At 30.3% G+C, this 21465-nt stretch overlaps 2 protein-coding genes and 2 long non-coding RNA genes across 5 annotated transcripts; 2 read left to right on the top strand and 2 right to left on the bottom strand.

Moving 5' to 3' along the window:
• Window positions 1-657: 657 nt before the first annotated feature.
• Window positions 658-4056, top strand: LOC108464140 (protein OBERON 3). Its single transcript, XM_017764256.2, has 2 exons — window positions 658-2837; window positions 3315-4056. Exons 1-2 carry the CDS (start codon window positions 953-955, stop codon window positions 3899-3901), a joined length of 2472 nt encoding a protein of 823 aa, XP_017619745.1. The 5' UTR covers window positions 658-952; the 3' UTR covers window positions 3902-4056.
• A 4563-nt stretch (window positions 4057-8619) lies between these two features.
• LOC108463333 (probable transmembrane ascorbate ferrireductase 3) lies at window positions 8620-9806 on the bottom strand. The gene is made up of 4 exons (XM_017763284.2): window positions 9575-9806; window positions 9451-9499; window positions 9165-9364; window positions 8620-9073 (listed from the first exon to the last, which is right to left on the bottom strand). Exons 1-4 carry the CDS (start codon window positions 9746-9748, stop codon window positions 8816-8818), a joined length of 681 nt encoding a protein of 226 aa, XP_017618773.1. The 5' UTR covers window positions 9749-9806; the 3' UTR covers window positions 8620-8815.
• Window positions 9807-11385: 1579 nt separating this feature from the next.
• On the top strand, window positions 11386-13885 carry LOC108463632 (uncharacterized). 2 transcript variants are annotated; one of them, XR_008277545.1, is made up of 3 exons: window positions 11386-11539; window positions 12052-12118; window positions 13478-13885. It is a non-coding gene; the product is annotated as an uncharacterized LOC108463632 (long non-coding RNA). The 2 variants fall into 2 exon arrangements; XR_001868108.2 differs by having other exon boundaries at window positions 13453-13885.
• Window positions 13886-15814: 1929 nt separating this feature from the next.
• LOC108462874 (uncharacterized) lies at window positions 15815-16768 on the bottom strand. Its single transcript, XR_001867957.2, has 2 exons — window positions 16526-16768; window positions 15815-16184 (listed from the first exon to the last, which is right to left on the bottom strand). It is a non-coding gene; the product is annotated as an uncharacterized LOC108462874 (long non-coding RNA).
• Window positions 16769-21465: the final 4697 nt, after the last annotated feature.

Raw genomic sequence — 21465 nt, 5'->3', positions numbered from 1 at the left:
TACGATGTTAAAATGAAAAAATAGATTAAATTGTGCATAAAATAAAATTTAAAGACGTAAATATTTCAGATTAAGAATATTAAATGCATTACAATTGTTTATCATTGTGTCATCATTAATCTTAAGTTGTTGCCGAGTTAACTTGTGACACCAACTCAATCAATAATATTATCGAATATATATACAATTGATGGAGATAATAAAATATGCATAATACAATTAAAATGTCAATATTATAATAAAATTTAAAATAAACCTATGATTTAGTGATAAAGCTAATGTTTTATTGACGTAAATAGCACATGTTCAAATGTTCAAATGTAACCACATTGCAAATTTTATTAGTTTTTAAAAATAAAAAGTCTAAAATTTATTTGAATAATATATCTTGTTTTAATTATAGAAAGACATTTTTATAATTTTTTAACTGAATTGATACCCAATTGACTCGTAATAGCAACTTATTCCGAGGCTTAAAGTAATAAAATATGCATAATAAAATTAACATGCAAAAAATATTTTAAGATTTCGAACATTGATAGTAATATTATTGAAGAAATAGTCACGAATCCCGAATATGAACAGTAAAACGGAAAAGACAGAGAGGTAACGAAATTACTTGTAGTTTAAGTAGACAAAAAAGGAAAATTTAAAAATACTTAAGTAAAAACAGAGTAAAATTTGAGGGGTAGTAAGCGAAAATTAAAATCCAATTATCTAGTCAATGGTGTAAACGCTTTGAAGTTTCCAGCCTTAGTTGCAGGGTCTTATGGCGTGCTAAATCAGAAGCCAAAAACCAAAAGGCATCCCTCAGATTCTTTTAAAATTTTTTCCATTTTGACCCACCATCTCTACTTCTCTAATCTCTATCCCTCTCTTTCTCTCTGGTAAGTTAAGTTTCTCTTTGTTTTTTGATCTCTGTTTGTGTGTGTGTTGCTTTTCATTTAAGGCGATGTTTGGAGAGAAAGATCTCTCAAGTAATCTCCCTTGTGTAGGAGATGAAAGCTCTCAAAGCAAGCTTTCACGTTTGTTTCAAAACAAGGAGAGTTCAGTTGAGAAAGTGAGTTTTGTACAGAAGGGTATTGATTTTCTTAGAGAATCAAAGGTGGGTCTTGATGGAGGTTACCCTTTACCAAGATCTTCCAAGCCTGGGATTTCTGGCTCCCAAGAACTCACTCTTAGCTACCTCTGTGAGAACCCTAAACTGGGTTTTTGTTCTGAGAAGACCCAAACCCTGTTGGAAAAAGTTACTAGCTACAAAGGGAAAGAAGTTGTTGATTCTGAGAACACACATCAAGATGAGAAATGGGTTGAAAGAGATTTCCTGAATTTGAGTGAAAGTAAAGGGATTTCTGCCAAAAGAGATGTAGAGGATGATTTTCAAGAAAGAGAGACTAGTCATAGGGAGAAAAAGCCAAAGCTTGAGACTTTGAATCTATCTCTAGCTTTACCCGATGTCTCTCTCTCTTTAACTGCATCGAATGCTTTGCAAAATGGTGATCCTTCGCAACATCGGTCTAGGCCTAGTAGGAGTGTACAGTCCTTGGCACCATCAACCAATAACACGCAAACTACTTGTTCTAATGATTTCACTGCTGCTTCATTGTCATACTCTTATTCTGTGCCGTATTCACACAATCCTAGCTGCTCCTTAACACGGAATTCTACTGAGAATTATGAGTATTCTGTGGGGAAAGATGATCAAATTTGGTGTGGTGGTGAAGGTACTAATGGATCCGTGCATAGTCGTTTTAGGCCAATTGGTGATGGAGTTGCTTTGGCCAGTGCTGGTGCTGGTGCTGGGTTTTCCATGATGCAGGTTAACCGTCATGTGAATAAAGATTCGTGCAATAGTCTTCATAGGACCTCTAGTTCAGATAATCATTCATTTTTCCCATCTGAATTGCTTGCTAAGCCTCGCATAGATAATCATTCAGAGGATTCAAGGAGAAAGGATTCAGAGAATTGGAGAGTTTTGGAGAGTATGGATGGAGGGAGATCCAGGAAGATTTCTAGACCGGAAAAAATTCTTCTTGAGATTGTGTCTGAGTCGATTCCTGCCATGGCTCAAATAATGCAGGAGCTGCCTGAAGAAACCCTCGAATCGACCAAAGAATACTTGAGGAATCTTATTGGAAACCCAGAGAGGAAGGAAGAATTAGTTGGACTTCAAAATCGACTTGACAGGAGATCTGATCTTAGCAAGGAGACTCTCTCAAAGTGCCATAAGGATCAGCTAGCAATCTTAGTTGCAGTGAAAATGGGCCTGAAAAGCTTCTTGTCCGGGAAAGTAGGACTTCCCATGACCGAGCTGCTGGAGATTTTCTTGTTTATGAGATGTAGGAATCTGACTTGCAAGAGTGTACTACCTGTTGATGACTGTGATTGCAAGATATGCTCAGGAAATAAAGGGTTTTGCAGTTCTTGTATGTGTCCTATTTGCTTGAATTTCGATTGTGCTAACAATACTTGCAGTTGGGTTGGTTGCGATGTTTGTTCCCATTGGTGCCATGCTGCCTGTGGCATTCAGAGGAATCTTATAAAACCAGGACCCAGCATAAAGGGACCATCTGGGGCTATGCAATTCCATTGTATTGGCTGTGGCCATGCTTCAGAAATGTTTGGGTTTGTTAAGGATGTGTTTTTATACTGTGCTAAGAACTGGGTTCTTGAGACATTGACAAAGGAGCTAGACTGCGTGCGAAAGATTTTCCGGGGCAGTGATGATTCGAAGGACAAGGAACTATATGTCAAAGCTGATGAGCTTTGCAGCCGGCTCCAAAACAAAATGATGTCTGCTTCAGATGCTTGCAGCATCATTATCCAATTTTTCAACTGTATGTATCTTTTGTTCTGTCTATATTTTCTGTGCAAACTAATTCCGCGAATACGGAGTTCATCACAAATTCATTATAACTAGTCAAACCTGATAGTTCAGTGCTTTTGATGATTGAGAAAACTGATCAGCAAAACAAAGTTCTTATGCTACAAGAAGGATACCTGTCTTTTGTTGTTTAAATTTTATCTTTGATTTGGCTGCCTGCAACTCAGATTTGCACTTCGCTCTTTGATAAGGACCATTCATGAATTAGTTGAATAAGCATAGTCTTGTTTATGGTTTACTGGTTCCTTTGAACTTAGTTCTTTTGTTCTCTAAACATCCATCTTAGTAGGCATCCGGGTTGTAGTTTTCCGTCACGGAGTTAGTTATATTGCTGATAAGTCCAGTGATTAATTTTCATGCATCACTCATTTTATGATATTCAAGTCCCAACTAATTCTACCTCATTTTTCTTTTTGGCCCGCACAAATAGACTCTGATGGTTTGTCAGACTTTCCTACCTCCGGTGCATGTTCCAAAGAGTTAACAACAACTCAAGTTGACCTTCGAAAAGATGAATCATCCGTGACACCAGGCGCTTCTCTTCCTCAGAAGCTCGTGTTTTACAGCACAAGCTCGGCAAGTGGGCATGATTTACTTCCGAACGAACACCGTCGGAAGGACCTCAAAGCTTCTCTCATGAATGACCTAAAGAGTGAAGATGAATACCGATTTGGAAGGTCATCAAACAATGATGGATTTGACAGCTTAGAAAGCATGGTAAGAATTAAGGAAGCAGAAGCAATATTGTTCCAAAGCAAGGCCGATGAAGCACGGAGAGAAGTGGAGAGTTACATGAGGATGATCCGGGCCAAGTCCGAAAAGTTGGAAGAGGAATATGCCGAGAAGCTATCCCGACTTTGCTTACAGGAGACAGAGGAAAGGCGAAGGAATAAAATGGAAGAACTTAAGGTTTTGGAACATTCACAGTGTGATTACTACAAAATGAAACTAAGAATGCAAGCAGAGATTGCCAGTTTGTTGGAGAGAATGGAAGCTACAAAGCAGCAATGGGTTTAACTCTTTTCTTTTCTTTTTTTTTTCTTTTTTTCCTTAATTTATTGGTTAACAATTAATTAATGTAAAACGTGTGGTTTGTTCCAAGTTTTTAACCTTATGGATTCTACTTGTTCCCCCCCTTTGAGAAATGAATGATTGTACTGAGTTGTGAAAAATTCTTTTGAATGGTAAACCTTCATAGCCATTGAAAATTGAGACTTGGAAGGGGTATCAAAATTGTAATGCTTGTTGCTATCGCAATATAGAATAATCACGTTTGTGCTGTGCATGCCAATCTGCTCTCTATGCATATACTATATAATATTTCCATAGCACCAAGAAAAAAAAAAGTGATTGGTTCCCTAGAAAATGTGTTGTATGGATTGGAGAATAAAGGTGAAAGGCGGCATCAACGGGTGACGCCCACAAATTACGAGACTTTGGGACCATTGAAATTTTGAATTGAAAATGCGTAAAGATCATCACCGTTTTCTTTTCTGGTTTGTAAAACTGGTTTTCCTGTCTGGACTTTCACTTTGAAATTTGAGCTCAATGGACCCTACTGCACCCACTTGTGGAGCCACCCATTAAAACCCGTGAACCTAGACATCATAATTTACATATATATATTTTTCCTTTATTAATATATTTGATGGGGACTCCTGCCACTGGGTTTTTGCTAACCAGTGCTTGTATAACTTTAATTCCCCAAAATCATCAATTATTGCATTTAACATAGATGATCATTTAGAGAGGGAGAAAGTAAATTCTTTGGGGAAGGAGGGTTTGATATTCTTTTTGAGAGAGAAGAGAGGGCTGGGAGGGTGGTGTTTGGGTGTAATCATTGAGCAGCAACTGGCAATTTTGCTTTGACTCTTCCACTGTAGGAAAATTCCAAGCTGTATGCAAAGCCCATACTGCTATACCCTTCAACAACCGTCTATGCATTTGAGCGGCAGAGGGTAGTCTTTCCTGCGACGGAACTGGTTGGCAAATAAAACAAAGCACATGCCCTCTATTGCAATGTGAATCATGGATGCTCGCCATTCTTCCCTGGCATTGCAGTTGGTGCACAATCCATTTTAATACATGTGAATATGATGGACTAAATTTAAAAAAGGAAAAAGAAAAGAGAAGAGTTTGATGTTTGTAATGGAAGAATGGCAAGCTCCAGTCAGAGAAAGAAATAGTCATAACAGCAATGCTAGATCATCATTCAACGATGTGCACAAACAAATGCTGTTTATCTACATTGTATTTGCAGGGTGAATTTAACAGAGCATTTCAATCAGATTTCTATGGGGAAGAATTGATGGAAGCAGAATGGTGCAGTGACAGGAAGCAAGGAGCAAGGAGCAAGGAAAGAAGAAGAATGGTGGAAACAGGTAGTCGCATGGAGGGTTATCAGGGAAGCAGGGAGTAGCATGGAAACAGGGAGTTGATTTCTTGATGTGTAATTTGATCACCATGATTTTAACTCTTAAAATGTGCTCGAAATGTTTGACTCGTTGGTTAAAGGTTATTTATCTATAAAATTATATTTTTATTATCGTAAAAATATATAATATATAATTTAATTTTAATCTTAAAAAATTTCAAACTCTGCCACTAATAACATACAAAATCAGTTTTATAATTCAAGTCCAGTATTTATTAAATTTAATATTAAAATTTATTGCTTAATGTTTTAATTTATCAAACAATATCATTTTTAAATGATTAAAAATATTCATGAGTCAAGCGAGCTAGGTTTATAAACAGCATTAATATATTTATACTTACCCAAATTTAATTTAATTTGAAATATAGACATCAAATTTTAACAAAGTCCGCTTATATTGATAATAGTTAACCCGAACTCAATTTCAAGTCGCTTATATTATTATTATTATTATTATTATTATTATTATTAAAATTATTAAAAATGATATTATTTTTAATTATATTATCAAGAGAGATGTGAAAGTTTCATTTGACTAACCAAGTAGATAGCAAACAGTGAAGAAGTTCCATTAAAATTTACTTGGTAGAAAATTTGTTTTGGAGGCCGAAATTAAAGTTTAATTTTTACAATAAGAAAAATATAATTTTATCATTTAAATAGTTTATATTTTTATAATTTTTAAAAGATTAAATTAAATTTTTATCATTTCTAATAGGGGCCAACCCGCAGTTTTACATTTACTAATTTAAAAATCTTAAATGAAAATTTTTTTAGGTGAGGAGTACTGCACTTTGCACCTGTTCCATTATTTTCCATGTCTAACATTTCTTGCTACTAGAAAGCAATTAAATTATTTTTGAATTAATTGAAGTTGAAATTAAAAATTAAATTAAATAGTCATTATAATTTTATGCTACGGATAATTAAATTTATTTATTTATAGATTTTAACATGGTAAAGTCATCATAATTAATACTATTTTGAAAATAAAAATTAATTATTAAATTGAATAAATTATATGCGACACACAATGGTTAGCATATTGAATCTGGGAACTTAGTGTGGCTTAGTGCGTGCTGCCCACCTTACAGACTCCCGGTGGGAATTGATATTTTCTATTAAAATATTACTATTTTGTCTCTTTTTATTTAAATAGAACTCTTATAAATTTTCCTTCTAAGTTAAAATATAATCATCATTGGGCATAGCTAATCAGTCAGAAAAATAGTGAGATTTGTTTTTCCCAAATAAATTCTATTTTCATGATAATTCAAGTTAAGTTTCTTGACCATGGAGAGAATTAACTTTCCCTACCGAAAAGTTAAAAATCTTTATTGTATGACTAAGTTGTTAATTAGAGTCCATTCTCTAAGCAAATCGAAAATTTAAGAACAAAAAAAAAAGATCGTGTTGGATGAAAGTTGAAAATCGACTAAAAAATCATTAAATTAAAAATCCATGTACTAATTTGATAAAATTTATTATTATAATAATACAAAAACTTAAAATATCTTTATTTAAAGAAACTCGTTTTTTAAACCAATTTTTCTAATGCTTCTAGCATAATTCTATTGAACACTTCATGGACTAAAGATTTTCAACACAAACAAAACCAAAATTAGTTAAAAAATCAACCAGAATCATTCATGGAAAGAAAAAAAAAGGAGCAAAGTGCCTCATGACAACCTTGCCATCTGCTCCCACAAGCATAAACTCATTTTGAATCAACCCTTCCTCTCTCCTTCCTTTAATGAGCACCTTGACAAACACCTCCGCAACCTTCACCTCACTGAAGAATAAGGGAGTCTAAAATTGAAGCTATGCCAGAGAGGTGGAGACGGGCCAAGGAGGAAGAAGGTAAGAAAGAGGGGCTTCAATCCGTGCTTGGCATTATGCATCAATTTTAGGTCGAATTGGGGTTCAGATTCATGCTGTTGTGGTGCTTTACTACCACTAAGTCGTTATATTAGTTCTAAATATTTTTCAAAAGTATGTAACTTTGACTTAAATATTTTACTAATTTAATTTTGAGAAACACTAAATAAACATGTAATGATTTAATTTTTTTAATTTTGTTCTGTTTTTAATTTGTTATTGAACTCTATTAAATGATAATCTTTTTATTTTTCATACGTTTCATTAACAACATTTTCTAGATTTTATTTTCCTATAAATATTATATAAATTTTCTAAATAACTTTGAGGATTTTTTTAAATACTTTTATATAGAATCATAGTCAAATTAACAAAAAACATAAAAGTTGAGGATTAAAATTGTTATTATATTAATTAAAATGTCGGGTGATCAAAATTTTATTTTCGTATCTTAATGATCAAATTGTAACCTTTTAATTATTAAATGTCTAAAATAAAAACTTATTCCTATTTTAATGATTTGTGATGTAGTGAATACTTTCTTTCTTGCTTGCTTTCTTTTCTTAAAATTCTTTACTCAAATTGCTTTACTTTTTTTTAAAAGAAAAAAAATAGATTCCTTGTTCTATCTTTTGAATTTAAACTGGATAGGTGGTAAAATCGTTCATGTTACTGGTTTACTGGTTAAATTAATAAATTATTAAAAATTTTAAAAGGAATAAATAATAAATTAAAAGATTCAGTTTAACCGATTTGTAACAGTTCTCGATTTAATCGGTTCAAAGTCCCTTTTTGAATTGATACCTCGGTTAATTCCTAATCTAATCGGTTAATCTATTTGGTTCAAACAACATTGATGACACAAAGTAAATTATTGATATTGAATCCAAGTAAATCAAAATATTACCTCTAAAAATATCATAGAAGCTCCTGGACTAAGAGCTAGATTGTATTTAGTCCTCTTTATTTAAAAAGTTGACAAATTAATCATTCTACATTAAATCAAAGAGCATATCAGTCCTTTCATTTAAAACTCCATCTATTTTTACCTTTAACTCATGACGTGATTGAAATAGCAAGTAGGTTCGTCCTCTAACTAGTTTTCAAATAATTGTTAAAAAAATTATTTATTTTTAAGATTTGCATTGAATTAATGATAAGTTTGCTCTTCTTCTTTTTTTTTTTGTGAATTACAACAAGACAAAGTTCGAGCAACAAACGTGATTAGCGCAACTTGAATTCAAGCCACACTTGGGGCCGTGAACACCCTAATTATCAAGTCATTACATGAGATTTAATCAGTTTACTCTTTGATGTAACATATAATAGCTAATTTATTCTATTTTTTTAATAGAGAAAGTAAAATGCAATTTAACATTTAATGCATACGCCTCAACGGTACTATTATCAAATACTAGCATTTTAAAAAATAAACTTTTAAATTAAGATAATTAACAACCATTTTGGGTTGATAAATTAAAATGGAATTATAAACATGAATTACAACATCAATCCAACGTAAAATTCACCCAAAAAGAAACAAAAAAATAAAAATCACACACACGATTGAAAAGAAGGAAAGAAAAAAGGGGATGATTAATTAAAACAGTAATTGATCAAACATAACGGGCAAGAGCAACACTGAGATCAACAAATATGCCGAACAAGAGGATAGACAGTCCCAAGAAATTGACCAAACGAGCTTCACGGTTACTGCGCAGTCCAATGAAGGTAGCTTTCTCCAACAACCCAGTGAGAGCCGCCACTACCGACATGTATAGCAATGTCCGGCCACCGCATATGTGCCATGGAAGCAGGCTTTGTCTTGTTAACTCTGGTTGACGGAACATAAATGTAATCAACCCTGCTAACCACTGCACCACCCCCCACAATAATCAAATATATGTAACAATAAGTTAAATAATTCCCAAAAAGTTTAGGATAATATTAAAGTTTGAAATTTACCTGCAACACAAACAAAGAAACGGCGGCGATACCGATCCATGAATGCAAACTGTAAACGTCTTCAATGTTGGTCATATCGTGGTACTTGAAAACAGCACAAAGTCCCACCACTGCAAGCACAAATGCCAGAAGCTGAAGTATCATATGGACTACCTTCTGCACCATGTGCGTCGCTTGTACTGTCTTGTACACCATCATTGCTGCATGTTTTTTTTTTTTAACATGATCAGAAAAAAAAATGATTCAAAAGTTGATTTTTTTTTCCATGATCAGTTTTGCCAATTACCTTCACCAGACAGAAATATGAATCCGCAAAACATAAGAAACGGGTGAACCTACATGCATGAGAAACAATGAAATCATCTTTTTCATAATTACAACATGTAAATATTTGGGTTGGTTTTACTTACATTGAAAACACGAACAGCATTGTAAGAATCATATTCGATACCTCCACGATGATGCAGCAACCAAACGAGCATGAGGGCGAAAGCCAAAATCCCAAAGACGTGAGCAAATATTGTTAGACGAGAAGCTGAACTTTTATATGGGGAGACAGCTACGTGGTGGTGGGTGGAATGCATGGCGATTAAAACTCAGGGAGTGGGATTGATAACATGAAAGAACAAAGGATGAAGGCTTAAATATATAATTATGTAATTGATTCTGCTAAACTGGCAGGGTTTCTTAGAGGAAAACTTTTTCAAAAATCTACACCTTTGGGATTGCTTATTGCAGGGTTTTGGCACTTTGGATGTAGGAAAACTTTGAGCTTGGGCAAAGCATCATCCGTATTAGTGAATTAGTTGCAAAAATTACTAATTTTATTTCAGCAAAAAGAATAAAAGGAAAGGGAGTTGTGTAAGCTTTCTCGTCCAAGCAAAGGCTATAGAAATAGTAACTAATTAGAATTTATGAAAGTTATGGATTTAATTTTATACTTTAATTTTATCACTTTTAGTATGTACTTTTCAAATTGATCAAGTTTAATTTATATATTTGAATTTTAAAATTTTAATCCAGACTCAAATAGTAGCAGTTAGATATCTTGAGTTAACTTCAATTACTAATCATGTACTATATATACAATTATAGATTTTGTTTATATTCTCCAATTGAATCATTCAAGTAATGGTGGAGCTTATAATTTCTTTTTAGGGGCGAAATTAAATTGTATATATTTACGATAGTAGAAATGTAATTTCATCATTTTAATAGCCTATATCTTTATAATTTTTAAAGGGTTAAATCAAATTTTTATCATTTTGGGAGGATCAAAGTGCAATTTTACCATTACTAATTTAAAATTTTATAAATAATAAAGGGTCTAAATTAAAATTTTACCATTTTAAGAGGGACCATGGCCCCTTTAAGTCTCCACTACGCTTTGCCGCTGTTTCTAAGTCACTATGCTTTTCAAATTTTGAAATTTCAATTTTAATACAAATGACAATCGTTAATCCAATTTTTAATGAATAATATGTAAAAATAATAATATTTTTTTGTGAGAACTAACATTTAAATTTTAAAAAAAGTCTAAAAATAACTAAATTAAAATATAAATATTAAGTCCACACTTTTTATAAATTATAGAAATTAATAGTTAAATTTAATCTAACTCAAATTCATAAAAGTGCTTGGCAGCTTCACCCTCAGTTTAGACATGCCCTACAAAACTAATACAACACATGGAAACTTAATAAAAAAGAGAAAACTCTATGTATTTAAGATACAAAAATGCCGATTGAGTCTTAGTTTAATTGGTACGAGTATTGTTATCAATGTAGGAGGATGTGGGTTTGAGTGCGCTAAAACATATTATTCTCTTATTTATGGGTTAGGATAGAACTATAGATAATTCCAAGCATTTTCTTAAAAAAAACGAGATATAATTAGCAACCTGTAATAAAATTATCAAAAAAAATTACAAAAATCATTTTAATGATAATTTTTTTTTGGCAAATCTACTATAAATAAAAAATGAATGAAAGCCATAAATGCTAAGATTAGTCAAAGACAAAATTTCTCTTTTTCTAATTTTAAACATTTAATTTTCAAAAATATTGGTGCAATTATGCAAATGCTTAATGGTTATTTAACCATTACCGATTGATGTGTTAGTGGAGCATGATGATTAAACCATTTAGCCTTTAATTAATAATTTTAAATTATAATAACCTTAAATAAGTCAACTAAGCATGATTAATTAACTTAATTAAAAATGCTAATTATAGTATAAATAATAAGAAGTGGGGAGGGAGAGAGAGAGAGAGAGAGAAAGTCTTCCTCTCCCCTTTGTGCCGTCTAAAGATTGAAGGAAAAGGAGGAAAAACTTATTTGTTTTTCCATGGTTTTTACCATCCAAAATTGATAAGGTAAAAATATTTTTTCTTCATTGATTTTTATGAATTTATAAACATCTCAACTTAACGTGTATTACCCATTAATTAGATTTTCAAATTAGTAAGTTGAATACAAGTTGTCAATAATGGATAGTTGATGAAATTGAGCTTAATTTTGACGAGAAATTGAAGTATGAGTTTTGAGCATGTTAGGACTAAGTTGAAAAGTAGAGAAAAGTGTTGGAATTTATTAGAAATTTAACTAGGCTTTATAGATAATTTTATGATATTAGGGGCTAAAGTTCCTAATTGAATAAAGTAAAAACATTTAGGGAATTATGCTATAGATTAAAGGTACAAAGTCCTTAATGAAGATATATGAAATCGGATTTTGATCCTATGTTAAATATCGAAATATATGAGTATTTCAAATATAGGAACTAAAATGAATAAAATGAATAAAATGCAAACTATGTTTGATTATATGTTTTCATGTGATTGGGTGAAAACTAAAATCATTTTCATACTTGAATTATCATATGTAGCTAAAGACAACATCAGGTCTTCTCAAGAGAAAGGGAAAGCGAGATCCGTAGACGAGTAGCTAATATGGTTCGTGCTTCTGTGATTTGAATTCAATGCATATACATATATTTATATTACTTGTATCAGACTATCTTGATTGAGGTAATGTCCCTACTTGTCTCATGAATTTGGTAAGTATTTCATGGTTGGTAACTTGTGGAAGATACGGAGATATGTATGTGATGATATGAAATTATATGAATTGAATTGGATTGAGCATGATATAAATTGGTATTATATAAAACTATGATATGTGATCATGAATATATATGTGTTTGGAACATTGGCTACCCTATTAATTGTCTCAGGTAGAGTCAGGTATAATTGGTATGTCATAGTATTAGTGTACGAGATTATACTTTGGTTTATACCAATGAGGCGCAAAGCGCAAATTATACTTTAGATGTTCTGATGAGGTGCAGATTGCACATTACTTCAATTTATATTGATAAGGCACGGAGAGCAAATTATACTTCAGACATAGTGATGCATTGGGTGCCAGATATATAGGTGTGATGGTTGAATGATCCGTGTATCCGTCTCGAGTCCGTGTCGAATTAATAAGGATAATAAAACATATACCTTGCCATATGACATATGATATGAAAATTTAATATCAAATAGTGTATCTTGTATAAAAATATCTAAGTGACAAAAGATGACATATGAAAGATCATGTGAACCGGTTAAAACGAGCATTGAGGGCCGATATGGATATAAAATGAATCAATGGATTCAAGATGGAAATGAGAAAATGAAATGAACTTTGTGACATGTTATGATACATATGAAATGTGATATGATGATAAATGGGATTATATGTTCATATATGACATGCCTAATGAAATGTGGTATGAGATTTATGCACATGAGACATGAAATGCAAACTTGATACTAGTTGATAATTAGATCATAAACTGATTGTCTTTATTATCTTATTTATATTTGGATTATTGATTCAAATTATGTTAGCACCATTGAACCCTATTGCTCAACGTACGATTTGTTATTTCTGTGCACAAGTATCATGTATTGTTTTATTATGTTAATGGTGTGTGGCATGCACCTAAGGTTTTGAGTTAGATTTTAGGTTAAATTTGTCATTTGGTACATATGATGGAAAAGGTTTACATTTTGAGCATGACCATATGTGTTTGATGACAATTATGTATGAACATCTAGTATATTAATGTCTATTTGCCCAATAAGCATGTTATACTTATGATTGAACTGTTTCTTGCTTGCCAAGTAAATGAATGCATTACTTATATATCGATAGGCGTTTGATATGTCAAAGGATTGTACTTTGGTATTTAAACTAATGTCTAATTGCATTGATGTTGAGTTTTTGGGTCATATAGACCATTTGGTATTTGTACTTGGCAGATTGGTGAAGAATGATACAAAATTTAGGGGAATCTGCCCTCAAGGTTGCAACACTCCCCTATTAGTGTCATGACATCAAGCTTTGTTTCCATAATCACGATGTTGAATTCCCTTGTCCTCAAGGTTGCGACGTTCCCTTGCTGTCGTGACTCACCGCGATTGAAGTAGTGACGTCATACTTCTACTCTCAGTGCCGCGACATGCCTCCTCACGATCGCGATATTACCTTTGTATTTTGAAAATTTTACGTTTTAGTTCTTGTTTATCATTAGTGATTAAAAAGAGTTTTTTTAAGCTCGTTTATAACCCGAAATTGATTAAATAATGTATTTAATTAAGTTTTGGAACCAAATGACTTGTATGACTTGTTTATTAGATATATAAATGAAATCGTAGTTGCTCCAGCAATGAATTTAGCATCTCACATTCTAATCCAACAATGAGTGTAGGGTATTATATTTTACCTTTCTTTACAACACAATAATGCAATTTTCCCATCGCATCTTTAATATTTTAATATCACATCCTTATTAAAATGTTTGAACTTTAACTAAAATGACAAATTTTGTAAACATTGAAGATTAAATTTGTTAATTTTTTATATTTAGGATTAAATTAATAGAATGTGTAAACATTAGAGAGCTGAATTTATTATTACACCAATAAAAACACCCATGCCAGCTTTCCGTCACTCATCTAAAGGCTACTAAAGGGAATTTGACTAAAATATTTAATTTCAAAAAATTTAGTGATTAAATCAAAAAAACTAATAGTTGAGTGACCAAAATAGAACGAAATCAATAGTTCAGTGATATTTTTTTGGTACTTTATCCTACATTTAATTTCTTTCATCTATAATTTTCCTATAGGCTCAAAATTCTTTAAATATTGTACAATTCTAAAGTATTTTTCTTTATTAAAAAAACTATATGCATTTAAAAAATTACACTCACTAATGTATAGCTTATAACAAAACAAACTAAAATGCTTCTATATTTATAAAATACTTTTAGTATAAATAGGATTAATATTTTTAAATAAATCAATGTTTATTTTAAATTATGATTAAACTATTATATTTTGTATTTGTGTTATACTGTAAATAATATTATTAAATTATACTATAAATATGATTTTATTTACTCTATTTAAATTATTTGCATATATTTTAATATTTTTATTTCAATTGTATATTAGTTTAAACTAAACTTTATATTTTAATTATTAAATATTTTATATATTGATTCATAAAAAATTAATTAATAGACTGTAAATGTTGGTAAAATATTAAAATTTGAAACTATTCTTTAATAATAAAATATGATCACAAATTTTATCATTTTATATTTTGGTACCTACAATATAGACGACAATTTTTAATTTATTTATATTTTGTTCAATAACAATTTAAGAATATACATATTCAACTCATGTATCGTACAGGTAAGAAAATTAGTACAAATCTAAGATAATTTTGACAAATTATTGATATATTGAGAGAGAAACTTCACAATTTAGGTCATAAAATTTCTTTGGTGTTAATGAAATACTCTTTGAAATCTAAGGTCCTTAATAGATTTTAGATGCTCAAATCTATTAGGTTGAATGGTAAGAAATTTAATTTCGTGAATGGAGAAATGATTTTAGATTTTATCGATATTCAATTTAATTCAAATTTTAGTTAACCCTAAATAGAATACTGAGACTAAAAAAAAACAAACTTTTTATTCACGACAAAATATGTCAAGGCTGGATAATATATGTATCTGATTTTTAGGTATTTAGTGTCACCTTCAAATACAGCTGTAATAGAAAAAGACTTATGATGGGAATATATATAGGTAAATCATCTGGGTCTAAATTTGGCAATAACTTTCATATTAAGATTTTTTTTTTTAAATTAATTCTTGTTCTCGGACTTAAACTTGATAATTGTTTTTATATTAAAGTTTGAATTTTAGGGTTTTTAAAAAAATATCGGAAACTAACTTCGACAAAAAAAAAATTAAACTCCAACGTGAAAACAACTGTAAAGTTCAGAGACTAATTTAGACAAAAAAAATTCAGACCTCAATGTAGGATCAATTGTTGGACTAACTTGAAAGAAAATACAAAACTCCAAAATTTATTTAACGTTTATAAATTTGTCAAGTTTAATGTCATGAAAGATTGATCTTCAAAAGAGAAAATAACCCAAAAAAAACTTGTATTTGGAATGTTTAGTGAATCAAGTCAATAAAATGTTTGAAACATATGAAGTGAAAACAAAGGAAGAAATTGCCTGGAAAATTCAGAAGCTCTATAGTTTTAAAAGAAAGATATATTTAAGTGACAAAATTATCATAACACAGTCTAATAATTATTTTTGAGTTAATTTGAACAAACATTTTTAAGCTATAACCGTCTGTATAGGCCCAAATTTGCCCGGCCCATTAAATAAAAACCCAAAAAATAATAAACAGTCCATTTATAAAAAAATTAACCCAAACACAAGCCCAAAAGCCACAAGGCCCGATTAACCCAAAAATTCACCAAAAATTAAACACTATCAGCTAAAAAAACCCTAGAATTGTGGATGTGCCGCCACTAACGCCACGTCAGCACCTCGTCCCGAGGCTTCTAGTCCCGAGGATCTGACGTCCCTCTGCCGTAGTTTCACCAAAACAGCAAGAAGGTCACCCGCTCCCTCCGTTGACCTCCTCAGCGCCTGTGAACAAACAAAAAGAGGAAAGCAGAGACAAAGCATAATAGCGTGCACATCAACAAAAAGAAATGACACGGCAACAGTAACCAACAGCAAGCAAAACAGTAGTAATACATTTTGTAATTGGCTACAAAAAGCCCCAAAAAACCAGAAATGTAAAGGGAGGAGGAAGAAAAAAAACAGAGAGAATCTAATACAAAAAATCAATCAAAAACCAAAACTTTAAAAGGTGATTCCTCTTTTATTTCATTTTTGCTCTTAAATCTCTGTTGCTTTTGTCTTCTTTTATATTTTTTGAATATAAAAAAAATAAAACAAAAGAGTAGAAAAGGGAGGGTACTCACCTCCGTTGGCCTCCTCGACGCCGGAAGAAACCCATTCGTGCAACGCCGGCCACTGGCCCACAACGGCGGCGCAATGGACACCGGGAAACCCTATCGCCAGACATGGGGAGTGAAGGGAGAGCAAAGAGAACTCTCTGTTTCTTTTTCTTTTTTTTTTTTAGATGGTGCTGAAATAAATAAAAAAAAATCAAATTTGGCTTAAATAAGCCAAGCAAAACGACGGGGTTTTATTCCCCTCCCCACACCATCAAAAAGGCGTCGTTTGGGGGGGGGGGGGGAACCCGCGCGCCCGACCCGATCTGAAGGGGAACCCGCGTGTTTTTTAGGTCCAAATGGGATATTTTCGGTTATGGTCCCTCCTTCTTTCCTGCGCCATTCTATTTAGTCCCTTTTTGCATTTTTTACTTTTTAAATTTCGCCCTTTTATTTTATTTCATTCCCGCTTTGATCCTTGACCTGAACAGATGAATTGGGATATTGTCCCATTTTATCCTCGTGCATTTAAGCGTATTTTGATTCAGTCCCTGTTGGCCTTCTTTTTTATTTGCAATCGATACCTCAAATTCTGATTCAGTTTCAATCACACCCTGAATCCTTTTATTTTAATCATTTATTTATTCTGTTATTTCAAAATATCTTGTTGTGTGTTATTTTAAATATTTTATAGGCTGTTTAGATAAGATTGCTTATATGTATTATTTATTTTGATTTGTTTAAATATGTCGATTATTTAAAATTGTATTATTATTTGTTTCAAACTGTTTCTTTAACTTTATGTATTCTAAATTGTTTTGTATATATTATATACATTTTGGCTTTTCACATATTATCTATATAGCATTTCAAATTTTTTATACATATTATAAAAAATTTGTTTTGTATATTACTTCTTTAAATCTCTTTTACTTTAGATTCTTACTTATTATTTTTAAAATCGACTTATATGTTATTTATTTTAAAATTGTTTTATATATCTTAAATTAAACTCTTTTATTTATTTAAAAACGATTTTTTTTGTTATTTACTTTAGGTTTTATATATATCATTTATTTTACACTTTTATGTATATATATATATATTATTTATTTTAAAATAACTCATAGAAATCCTTTTTAATTTGCCTTGTATATATAGATTTTAAAATTCTTCTACATTATTTATTTTAAACTCGCTTTATGTATTATTCATTTTAAATCATTTTATTATTTACTTTAAAATTTTTATATATATTATCAATTTCAAATCGTTATATCTATTATATATATATATATATATATTATTTATTTCTTTGATGTCTTGTATATTATTTATTCTAAAATTTTTATACATATGATCTATTTTTAAATTGCTTTGTATATTGTTGATATTAAATTTCCTTTTTCACAATATTTATTTTAAATCCATTTATTATCATTTTAAAATTTGTTTTACATTTTATTTATTTTAATTTGCTTTTTAATTTTTTTAAATTGTTATATATATTATTTAATTCATTGGTCTTTGATTATTAACGTTAGTATTTAAATGATGTATGTTGTGAGATTGAGATTATTGCCATTGCATATACTTTGATTCGTTTATTTGTATTCTCATATTATTGTCATTCACTTGTGTAATATTTTTATTCATGTATCATCGTTCCATGTCGCACTATATTTTTTCATATCATCGCCTCATGAATCAAGTCTTGTTGCACTTATCCAATAAATCGTTTTATTTTAATTCAAGCAAGCGACACGTCGTTTAAATATCAAATTCACTACTATTCAAAAAAAAATTCAAAATAAGGCAATGTTTAGCGTTTTGGAGTATTAAGGACTTGTGCCCTAACTTACGAGGTTTCAGTTTTCTCGTTGATTCTAAATACCAAATATCCTTTTGAGTTTTAAAATACGTGGAATTTTAATTAAGATTAAAGACAAACTTGTGCTCGGGAATTTATGGTTTCATGTCCTAACTTACGGGATGTGATACTCCGATATCTCAAGACGAGGGAATCTTTAACGATCATTTTGAGCTAATTCAAGCGTCTTTTAAAAAATATCAACGCTAATAAAAAAGGATCGTATTTTAAAAACCCATTCTTGATTTTCAACTTTCGACATTAAGACACTAACTAATCAACTCGGTACTAATTTTTGGAAGATCGGTGGTGACTTCCGTTTTAATCTTCGCTTTCAAACAAAGTCAATGCCCTTTTTTTAAAAAAAATGGTTTCGACACCCTCAATTTAAATTGGTCTCTAAATTTTAGATCATTTTAATTACATTCTTAAACTGTCGAGGTTGTATTAATTAGATCTTTACATTATCAAAATCCTTAATTTAATTGTTAAATGACACTTTAGTTCTAAGTGACAAAATTTTAATTGAAAATTTTAAGAAAATGAATTTTGTAAAAGTATATGTTTTGAAAATATTAGTTTTTGAAACTTTTACAAAAGCTTTATTGTTCACTTTTTTGGATTTTTCATTTTAAACTTAGTTACATAAGATTTGATCGTTATTTAATGGTTAAATTAATAGTTTTAATAACCAAAGGACCTTATTAATATAACATTGATAGTTTGAAAATATAATTAGGATATTTTGAAGTTTGGGAATTAATTTAGAATGAGGATCATAGCTTGAGGATGTATGGTAGAATTAACTCATTTTTTATACAATGCCTACCCTACTTATAAATCCCCCTAACCCTTAAATCGGAAAAAAATATGTTCTTAAGAGCGCTTAGACCCACGTCTTCTTAGTTGAAATTAGACTTTAATAATTATTAGACATAACAATAAATCTAGACCTCAACGCTTACATTCTTTTGTCAAGTTGACACTTATTATTTTTTGAGCTAAATTTGGTCATTAACATTTAAAAAAGATTCAAATTATTTTTCTTTAACGAAAATATTGACTAAAACATTATTTTTAACGATGTTAGCGTGACAATCTATGTGGCATCCACGTGTACTTCAATTCGACATCACATTATTTGTCTTATATGTCACATTAACAACTAATTTAAAAATTATAAAAATATCTAAAAATTATAAAATTATAAAAAAATTTATAAACATCCGCATGAAATACACATGGGTTGACATGTTTTTGAACATTTAACATTTTAGTTGACATTTTCATTAAAAAAATAATTCAACTCTTTTTCAAAAATTGATGGAAATGTTCGGCTTTTTTTAAATGTTGAGGTCAAATTTAACTAAAAAATAAGAATCAAATTGACAAAAATATAAACATTAACTGCTAAATTTATCATTATGTCTTATTATTATACTTAAGAATTAAATTATATACTCAAATTTTGTAGTTGGTGGAGTTCATGACTTTACAATGTATAAACGAAAACAAAAACTATTTACTTCATTTCCTAAGTCAAATTTTCTTTAAATCGGAATATTTCCAATTTTACTTTTAATTTTCTAAGAGAAGAAAAGTATAGAATGAATAAGCAAAAGATGGGGAAGTTTTTGAGTGGTGGCAAAGCGTCAAATGGAGAGGTATTGAGCTGTGCAATCATGGGATGAGACCAAACACCCAACACTCCCCATCACATTTTGTCAAACTCAAAGGCCAAGTTGCCAACCCCTTGGCCATTGGCTCCATCCTATTTCCCACCACTATTTGATGTATATTTGGCCCTTTTCTAGGCCCTCCAAGCCTCCATTTTCCATGTTCTCTCTATATCTCAAATTCTAAAAAAAAAAAAAAAAAAAAAACCTGTTCTTATCCCAAGTTTTGAAGTACCCAATTCTTCGAAATCGATTGATTGGCACTTTGCTAAAATTTACTCAACTATAATAAATGAGTCCCCACATTCCTTTTAGGGCTGCAATATGCTTGGGAAAACAATTATATTATTCACTCAACTATAATGTGATTTGACATGTAGAGAATGGTGTACATAAATGGACCTACTAAAACTAATAAGAAAAAGGAGTGGCTATATCCACAATTTTTCCACAACTTATATTTTTTTTTAACAATCTCATTATAAGTTTTGATATACTCTTTTTGATGCAATGTTTAGAGCTATTCATAGTGTCTCCCTAACCTATAAATAGGAGGATAATGCGCTTCAGCGCATTCGAACCCATGTCATCCTGCATTAACAACAATACTCATATCAATCGAGTTAAGACTCCCTCGACCACAAACTTATATAATTATATTATGCCTTTATTGCTGAAATTTGTGAATTTTCCTTATATAATGTCAGCATACTTTTCATAATATAATCAATATAAACACATATCCACTTAAAAGTAAAAATGTTTTTTTAAATAATTAATATAAATATGCTTTCCAATAAAATTGCAATTGATTAAATTTCATTTTTATTGACGTTAATGGCTTTAATTTATGATCACATCATATATTATAAAAAATTTGATATAAAAATATAATTATAAGAGAGAGAAAATGAAAAGATTAGATTTAAAATTAAGTTAGTTCATATTAATGTATATGATCACTATTTCATATACATATAATCACAAGATAATAACATGTGCTTTAATAAAATATCGTAGTCAGTAAGTGTTATAAGTCAAGTGACACCAATTCAATTGATAAAATACGAAAAAATTAAAATTGTCATTTTAAAAATATAGAAATAATTATATGATTTAAACATTTTATAACTCTTAAACCGACTACTGAAAAAATCATTTTCTCAATTAAAACTATTATTTTGTTATTTTGTCAAATAAACTACTCATAATATTATTCATGTAACATTTAATTATTAGTAAAAGAAATTATTCACCTTTTTAAATATCATTATTTCTTAAAATGTAAAATTTTATGTATGAAATATTATTTTTAAATGTAAATTTTATATAATATATTATAGTTTTACTCATGGGACAAATTTTAGTCGTTAGTTATGTGTTTTACAATGTTTTGTAGATAGACATGTTCAAGAGTCAGA

The sequence above is a fragment of the Gossypium arboreum genome, chromosome 13 (assembly GCF_025698485.1).
Source record: "Gossypium arboreum isolate Shixiya-1 chromosome 13, ASM2569848v2, whole genome shotgun sequence".
NCBI lineage: Eukaryota > Viridiplantae > Streptophyta > Magnoliopsida > Malvales > Malvaceae > Gossypium > Gossypium arboreum.
The sequence above is the reverse complement of the archived record's forward strand: the minus strand, read 5'-3'. Positions and strand labels throughout refer to the sequence as shown.